At 36.1% G+C, this 9499-nt stretch overlaps 1 protein-coding gene across 1 annotated transcript; it reads right to left on the reverse strand.

Moving 5' to 3' along the window:
* Positions 1-236: 236 nt before the first annotated feature.
* On the reverse strand, positions 237-8856 carry LOC130222057 (NLR family CARD domain-containing protein 3-like). Its single transcript, XM_056454683.1, has 7 exons — positions 8808-8856; positions 8023-8073; positions 6351-6443; positions 5420-5524; positions 4775-4859; positions 2771-2966; positions 237-2101 (listed from the first exon to the last, which is right to left on the reverse strand). Exons 2-7 carry the CDS (start codon positions 8064-8066, stop codon positions 312-314), a joined length of 2313 nt encoding a protein of 770 aa, XP_056310658.1. The 5' UTR covers positions 8067-8073; positions 8808-8856; the 3' UTR covers positions 237-311.
* Between the last annotated feature and the right edge of the window lie 643 nt (positions 8857-9499).

Below are 9499 nucleotides of genomic sequence, written 5' to 3' on the forward strand. Positions count from 1 at the left end.
GGTTACAGGTTTCTAGCATTTTTAAAAATATCTTTCTTCTTTTTTAACAGGAAAAAGAAACTTTTAGAAAGGTTTAAAACCCCTTGAGGGTGAGTAAATGAGTAAATTTACACTCTTGGGTAAACTATTCCTTAAACAACCACTGCCAATACATTAAACCGAATGTCATTAAAAACACTAAAATATTAAATAATAAACAATTATTCACAGCATTTTAAAGTTTATATGATATAAATATGGTGCATGTTCATTAACATGATGTATTATTTAATTTCAGCAAATGTCTATTTCTTAGATTAAAGCACTTTGACTTACAGAGCTCTTTTGGAGGATTTGATGACTGCTGATAGTCTGATTAAACACTCGTCTGATGTCTGGAATTTCTGAAGCTCAAACTCCTCCAGCTCCTCCTCTGAGGTCAACAACACAAAGACCAGAGCAGACCACTGGGCAGGTGAAAGGTCAGCAGATGACAGACTTCCTCTACTGAGGTGAAACTGAATCTCTTTCAGCAGAGTTTGATCGTTCAGTTCATTCAGACAGTAGAACAGATTGATGGATCTCTCTGGAGACAGATTCCCTTCAAGTTTCTGCTTGATGTATGCTATTATTTTCTCTTTGCTCTGGTCTCTGTCATCCTGCTGTGTCAACAGGCCTCGTAAGAGTTGTCGATTGGACTGGAGTGACAGACCGAGAAGGAAGCGAAGGTAAAGGTCCAGATGTCCATGGTCACATTTTAGAGCCTTGTCCACAGCAGTCTTCAGCAAATTCCTCATAGCCTTATTTTTGCTTTTTTCTGCTCGATTCTTGTCGCTGTCTAGAAACAGATGTTGATAAAGGGCTGCAATGAACTCTTGAATGCTTAAGTGAAGAAAGCAGTACATGGTACCACGAATGATTCCTGTCTCCTTCTTAAAGATCTGGGTACACATGCCCGAGTACACCGATGCCTTATAGACGTCAATGCCACAGTCTTTCAGATCGCTCTCATAGAAGATCACGTTGTTTCTTTCCAGCTGCTGGAAGGCCAGTTTCCCCAGTGAAAGGATGAGGTTTGGATCCCAGGAGACATCTGGTGTGTTTTCTCCATCATACTTTCTTCTGCTCTGCTGGATCTGAAAGCGGAGAAAGTGTGTGTACATCTGTGTCAGAGTCTTGGGAGATTCCTGCAGTGTTTCAGCATTAGCCCTGTGTTTCAGTTCAGTATTTCTGTTCTCCTTCAAAATGTTTTGGAGAACAGTGGCTGAAATCCAGCAGAAGACTGGGATGTGGCACATAATAAAGAGACTCTTTGACTGTTTAATGTGATCAATGATTTCTCTGGCCTGATTCTGATCTGTGAGTCTCTTTCTGAAGTACTCCTCCTTTTGGGCATCATTGAATCCTTGTATCTCTGTCAGCCGGTCGATACAGTCAGCAGGAATCTTACTGGCAGCTGCTGGTCTGCTGGTGATCCAGATGAGAGCAGAAGGAACCAGATTTCCCTTGATGAGGTTCGTCAGGAGAACATCCAGAGAGACTGCTGAAGATACATCACGACATGTCTCATTACCAGCAAAGTTCAGAGGAAGACGACATTCATCCAATCCATCAAGGATGAACAGGACTTTGAATCGTGTGCTTCTTGTAAGGTTCAGTCCTTTAGTCTCTGGGAAAAACTGAGTTATGAGGTCTTTTAAACTTTGTTTTTCTTTCTCCTTTAAGTTCATCTCTCTGAATGGAAGAGGAAATATGAAGCTGATGTCTTGATTTTCTTTTCCTTCAGCCCAATCCAGAACAAACTTTTGCACAGAAATTGATTTCCCTATGCCAGCAACTCCTTTTGTCAGCACAGTTCTGATCTGCTCGTCTTGTTCAGGTGCTTCAAACAAATGTTTGCATTCAACCTGTATCTCTAGTGACTGATGACGTCTGGAAGCAGCTTCAATCTGTCTGATCTCATGTTCAGTGTTGACCTGTTCACTCGCACCCTGAGTGATATAGAGATCTGTGTAGATGTTATTCAGAAGTGCGGAGTCTCTTTGCTGAGCAATTCCTTCAAACACACTTTGATATTTCTTCTTCTGGCTACATTTAAGCTGATTGATGAAGAACAGCTCATCTAAACACAGGAGCAAAGAAACAGACTGTTTCAGACTGTTTGTAACTTTATTTTTGCATTTTCAGATTTGAATGCAGCGATTGGAAGGATTAATAAACATATGCAAATCACCATCATTTATATAGATCTCTCAGCGATCGTAACAAATTTAATCCGCAGATCACGTGTCTTTCAAAGCGTGGGTTGTGATCCATATGAATCATGGATCCACCGTGATCTGTTACACGTCTAGAATTTTCAAACATTTTTTGCTATTTCTGTTGAGAATTTTGTAAACAATCTGCAGATAACTGTGGAAAGATTTAGGGAATATCATAACTAAAAACTTAATATACGAAATAAAAATATAACACCTTTTTAACTTTAATTATAATATTTAATAATATTTAATGTTTACAATACAAATCTAATTAGAATTACTTAATTGTTAAACAAAGCACAAGACTCTTATATAACAGATCTACTAAAGGACAGAAAATATGACTTTACAAACTGTACTGTAAATAAATCATAAACATTTTTATATTAGTCAACAATATTACTGAAATTAAATAACTGAATGAATATAAATGTACACACATTTACACAGTAAATAAATAAACTCAATGATGGACTAAAACTCTGTGAAAATCAGCAGATTTTGTGTAGGTCTACCCATGAGTCTCTTACCCACAAGAGTATCAGCAGCTTGATCTTGCTTCATCTCTCTCAGGAAGAAGAGTGTGAGATCAAGAGCTGCTTCTGTGATTCTGCTTCTGTTCTCATTATAGTCCTTTACAAACTCTTGTCTGTTTTCTACCTGTAAGATTTTCTTAAATTTCTCCAGTTCATTCTTCAAGAATCTGATCATTTTACTCTCAAGATTCTACGATTGAAGAAAAAAGAACAACTTTTAACCAAAACATTCATTCACACACAGTTGTAGATCCACAAACTACTCAAAATACATTATAATGCATGATACTATGAGTCTGTTAAATGCTTGATTCTGATTGGCTGATGAACATTCAAAGGTTATTTTCAGATAAACACACAGCTAAAGTAGATCCAGGCAGGTTTTGAGCACATTACACTAAAGGGGGTCGCACACCGGATGCACAATGCAGCACACACATGACAGCTGGAAGTATCACACACCAGACACACACATTCACATGTTAATAAAAATGACATTTCACAGCTACAAAGGACAAAAATAAACACAACACAGTCTTTGGATAAGATGTTTAAGAGACTAGTCCTACACTCAGGAGCAGTTTGAGAACAAATACCTGACAAATATCTGAAACAACATCTGAACGGCTGTGGAAACCACAGTCTAATAACATCTAAACAAAGACATCTCTGCTAAATTTGGACTGTCAGTGAAAATCTAATAGACGTCTAAGATTAGCCCTAATCTAGACTAGTCATCAAATACACATGAATGAACACATATGTGAAATGTTTTGCTAATTTAGTATCTTTGTTGCTATATTTAGCGGCTTTGCAGACTTTTCCAGTAACAAGATGTCAAAAAAAGTGACACATTTTTAAATTAATTTTTTTCTGAAGTCACAGAAGATTTTGGAGACTCTGACGTGTCTGTACTGTACCGTTTCTGCTCTTCTCAATGAGCAGGGATTTCCAGCCATTTCAAAGCACCAACTGCAAATTATTTAGCACCTTTATTTCAAAACAACTTCTGAACCAAAGTCTTGAGAGTGTGAGGTATGCCCCTGGTAAAGTCAGATCTCTGCTTCTCTTCTGTTTCAAATTTGATCAGTTTAATATTTGGCAGCAGTTATTGAACTTGTATGTTTATCATGTCAGAGAGATTACTGTACACAACATAGGTTTGGGAGGAGTCAGATTTCTCATGGCTAATCAATCCTCGTCACATGGCTTTATAAGCAGCAGCCATTACACAGCTGACAATCAATTTTAACAGATGCAGATATGCAAATTTATGCATACGTCACCTACTGACACCTAGAACATTCATAATTACAACGAAACTAGAAGTTCTTGTAAAATTAGTAAAACTGACAGGGAGTCGTTTCTCTTTCTGTGTCTTCTGTCATCATGACTGGTAAACATGTCAGAGAAAACAGCTGAATCTTTAGGAGCGAACTCACATCTCCTGTGCACATGGTAATGCTTACAGGGGCGTAATATTGGACGCTCGGTGGATTTATTGACAAAGTAGTCATGCTTGAATTTGAAATATTCAATATACGTGATATTTCAAAATTTTACATCGTCGACAAAATTATTCTGATAATATCGCTAATATTTGATGTATCGCCAAACCCTACTCATGACTAATGTACATTCGTAATTATATTCATGTGTAATATTACATCTCATCATTTCCAATAATATTCCCTCAACTGTCACCATTTTATAGCATAGTTCTGTATAGCTCAAAATAAGCTGCTGCATGAATAAATTAGATTGTGATAGTGAATCCCTGCAGATAATGTGATATGAAATCAATTTCGCCAAGTTGAAAATTAAGTAACGATCACAAGAAAACAAAAAAGAAAAAATATTTAATGCATGGCCCTCCATAGCTTAAGACAGTTCAAGCAGGTTACAAGATTCAGTCCTCAAAAGCCTTGTGAACAAATATTTCTGTGTTTCAGGGAGTTATTTCAGTGACTTTAATTAATCTAAATGAGTTTTTCCCACCTGGAAGATTGACTGGAGATTGTCTGTGAAGCTCTTGTGTCTCCTGTGAGTCTCGTCTCCTGAATCTGCTAATTCATATTCTTCACTGTTAACAGATAAAACTACTGTAACTATACATTTAGAGGCAAACAGAGACAGATATTCATTCATTTGCCTTCAGCATGGTCCCTTATTTATCAGGCGTCACCACAGTTGAATGAACTATTCCAGCATATGTTTTACACAGTGGATGCCATTCCAGCTGCAACCCAATACTGGGGAAACACCCATACACACTTCAAGCGATCACACTTAGCTGATGATTGATTATAAAGCTTGTTTGGCATGCCAAAAGGAGAGAGCCCTGAGCTTATAAGACCATTGAGCCTGGGGCTCCCTCTCATTTGCAGGGTGAGAGGGGAGTTTGAGCTCAGGTAGATCTGGAGAACTCTATATGGAGAAATATATATGTTTTAAATTGTCATGGAAATATAAAATTATGATTTACTGAAAATACTCGGAGTAAAAATCTGGTGTCTGTAAATGTTTTAATGAGCCAACAAAGTCATTCAGGAATGACTCTCTTTACTGTAATGTTGGTTCACAATAACATGTTTGAAACAGTCCATGTGTGATTAAAAATGTCAAACACAAAATACTAAATACCTTTGAGCAAACGATGGTGTTTTCTCTCTGAAGTTTGGTGGATCACCTTTAGACTGGTCACTCTTGAGAGACACAGAGCTGGACACACATGATCCTGATCTCACACTGAACACACCAGAGGAAAAGGAGCATCACAACCTGCTGCAGTCTCTCTTATGAACAGTAGAGGGCACATGGTTTTATCTTCCTGGACTTCATTTCCCATCAGCCCCTGTGCTCCTGATTGTCTCTTTATAACACAATTATCTCATAGGGAATTATGAATGATTAATTATCTGTTAGTGCTATACCTTTATTCTTCACTTGTATTGCCTCTTCCTGTACCAGCTGAATGTGTGTTAGATTAGTTCAAGTGTTCAGTGGAGTTAATGAAGCATTACTTGTGTCACACTTCAAATTGTTCATTACTTGCTCATAAATGGAGTCCTTGATCTTGCCGAATACTCTAGCTTCTATTGTATTGTAAGGTTGTGTTCATTAAGCTTGTGTTTTATTTTATTTCTGTCTACAGTTTAACAAGGAAAAGCTGAGGTTTAGATGTGATTTTTCATTACATTCATATCAGCCTATATTAAACAGGTCTAATAATAGTTTTAAACGTGGCTAATGGGAATTTGGTGTAAGCCTAACTTTCATTAGGCTAACCCTCCCAATATTGAAAATTAATCATTAAAAACTTTAAAAAGGTAATAATAAAAGGAAAATAAAAAAGGTAATAATGCATTATTTAAAGTTACAAACTGTAGATAAATATTTAATGGTCAGATATCTGTCCTTATCAGGAGTGTGGATGAATTGAAGAAATTGATATAACACTGTTCTTGTGTTTCTAAAATATTTTGCTTTAAAGTTGTGTAAATATATTTAAAAAAATGTCCTAACAAATACTGAAACAGTCCATGTGTGAGCAATAATGTAAAACACTAAATACCTTTGAGCAGATGATGGGGTTTTCTCTCTGAAGTTTGGTGGATCACCTTTTGACTGGTCACTCTTCAGAGACACACATGATCCTGATCTCACACTGAAGACACAAACACACCAGAGGATTAAAACACACCTGAAGAAGAAATTTCAGTCTCTTTTAAAAAGGTTTGTGTAGTTTAATTCAGCACAAACTAATAGTTAACTGAAGGTCTGTCTGATCAGGTCTGCTACATAGGAATCATGGGTAAACAGACGAGTGATGCGCTGCTTTCTCATTCTGCACAATCTCAGCTACACTGAAAACACATTTGACTCTAAAACCTTGTGATGGAACCTGTAGAGTAAAAACTTACTATAGAAACCAGATGAGGAAATATAAAATACAAAATATAACTTTGTATCTATAGAAATGAATATAATCTCAGAGTCTGAGAGACAAAAATATTTAAACATTTCCCTTCACTGAACTATATGTAGCAGGCTATGTTGTTACACCAGAATATAAATCATTATTTCTTTATAATATGTTATATCTAAATGATTATTTGTCTGCGTCTTTTATTTTGAAAGATTGTTATGCGCTTTCGCGGGGTTAAGAGTCACAGTGTGCACGCGTAGCAAGAGAGATATAAGTATTGGCGAGCTCAGAGCTCTTTCTCCTTCCCGATGTCTGTTAAGAGGAGAGGTACAGTTTCTATGAGCTGTGCTCATTTGATGTTAAAATTCTGTTTAGCCGTATATATTATGTTTAGATGACCTGCTTTTGAGAAAACAGGCCACGTAATGTTATACTTGACCACTTGTTCAAGTTGTTAATCAGATAAGTTTATTTGAGTGCTGTTAATGGGTGAAAGTTATAAAGTGTGAAATGGCGGCCCGCGCATGTGAGTCGCGGCTAAAGTTTTGATTAAATATTTTATAATTAGATAGATCTACTTTGATAAATAAATACTGTAGATATGCAATAACAAATAATATATAGATGTATATAAAAGGGTTGAATATGTATAAGTATGTATATAAGTTTGAAGATATATATTTTGTAAGCACACTAAAGATGCATCATGACTTATTAATAGAATAGACATTACAGCAGTGTATTTTGTAGTTAAATATCTGTATTTCAAAGATATCTTGTGGTTAAGAGGCAAAAGAGAGAATCAACTGATATTGAGAGAGTGGCTGCCTGATTGTGTGTGTTGTACAGGTATGTAAATTAACATTTAGGTAACACTAATTCTGTACTGCAACGTTGTAATTGTGAATAATTATTAGTATATTTTTATATAAGAATTATTAGTTATATTCATATTGTTATTATTATTACTATTATTTTATATTAGTATGTGGTATTATACATCTTGTGTATGTATATGTGAAAGTGTGTGTAGTGAGAGCTTGTCTTTCTCTTTCCCGATGTCTGTTGAGAGGAGAGGCAAAAGAGAGACTCAACTGATATTTAGAGAGGGACTGCCTGATTGTGTGTGTTGTACAGGGCAAAATAAAATCACCTCAGCACGACCAGATTTGTGTGGAGACTTCTTTAATTAAAAATAACACAACGCAGAGAAACGACCACTACATATACACTGTAGGTTTAACATGCACAGTCATGTTATTTTTAATTTTTGTTGAGTTTAATTTGATCTCATTTGATCTAAAAACAGAGTCAATACCTGTGTTTCTCTGTGAGAGAGTCCTTTACTCGCTCCTCTGCCATACTGCACCTAAAACACCAATGCAGACATTAGCAGAGTTTTGAGAAAACAATCAGCCGCTGACCATCACCTGAAGATGACAATATACTGAGATTAAGAACATCACACTTTATAGAAATCAACGCTGACTTCACAAACAAGACCTTACTGAAACAGACCACATGATGAGGGACACCACAAACTGACTTTCAGCCATTTCACACCATTCACATGCAGAAATATTTATATACTGATTAACATTAATGCAGTTGGTTTACCCCTGATCTGACACCTCAGATAATTCAGGTTTGATCATTTGATATGTATATGTCTGTCACGATAACTTCTGCTTTAGACAACTATTATCTTATTATTTTAATTATTTATTAGCTTAGTTAGTAGTTAGTTAGTGCTAAAACGTTACCAGTTAAATGCAGTTTAAGGAAAATCCCCATTCTTCCTGTTTACTGAAGCTCTGCTTTCACTTTCGATTTTGCGACTCTGTTTAAAGTTTATTCTGTGCTGAATAATGTGAAATTATTGAGTCAACCTGATATAGAAGAGCACAAACACTTTCAAGGGATAAAAATAACCCATTATATTGTTAAAATGACCGTGTTTGGACCGAGTTTAATCGGTGTTTGAGGCTTTGAGCTTCAGGAGCAGACAGTCCTATAAATCACGCTTATAAACTCGCTTATAAACACATATAAACCCCTTCATCATCTCCACAAATAAGCGTAATGTAGAAGTATTAAACTTACCTGCAGAAGTACAGACGCTCTTGTGCAGCAGGAACACGATGTGAGCTCTTAGACGCTTTCGGTTTGTCAACTTCTTCTTCAGTGTTTTGGCGGTTGTCAAACTTAAATGTGCTTTACCGCCACCTGCTGGACTGGAGTGTGGAACAGGAGTCTGACATGGAGAGACACGAGAAAAAAAACTAGTTACACAATAAAACCAAGGGAAAACATTGCTGCTGAACGTGGATTATTGTTGCCTCCATATGTTGACTCTAGTATATTTTCCAGAGTAAATGTAAGATTATATCTAATAATACTTCTCTTAATATTTTTCTTTTGTATTGATAATCTTGACATTCTGTTATTACATGTTGCACATGTTTCATGTTGGTTACAATGTGAGTATAAACCATGTGTGTGCTTCCCTATAAACACAGTGTCTTGTTAAGTCCTGTGTGTCCTCTTTTGAGACGGTTTCCTCCCTCCAATTATTCCCCATTTCTCTTCCTTCACAGATTTACCATTGAATTTTATACAGATGTCTTCCTGAGTCATTTATATCCCAGTTTTCCTGCCTTAAACTCTTTGTCTGTATCTTTATTATAGTTTTGACTTCAGCTTTACTTAATTTACTTAATTTAACCTGTTAAATTTAACCCCATGTCCATTATTATTTAAATATTTAATTAATTTCCTCCTCTCTTGCATATATT

This window comes from Danio aesculapii, chromosome 4 (assembly GCF_903798145.1).
Source record: "Danio aesculapii chromosome 4, fDanAes4.1, whole genome shotgun sequence".
In the NCBI taxonomy this organism is placed as follows: domain Eukaryota; kingdom Metazoa; phylum Chordata; class Actinopteri; order Cypriniformes; family Danionidae; genus Danio; species Danio aesculapii.

Bases quoted from the DNA above. Each gene is read 5' to 3' on its own strand.
- LOC130222057 (XM_056454683.1), bottom strand. From the start codon at position 8,066: ATGGCAGAGGAGCGAGTAAAGGACTCTCTCACAGAGAAACACAG. The intron at 5,525-6,350 runs GTATTTAGTGTT...TGGTGTGTTCAG, and splicing joins ACCCCATCATCTGCTCAAAG to TGTGAGATCAGGATCATGTG. The intron at 4,860-5,419 runs GTATTTAGTATT...ATCTGTTAACAG, and splicing joins ACACCATCGTTTGCTCAAAG to TGAAGAATATGAATTAGCAG.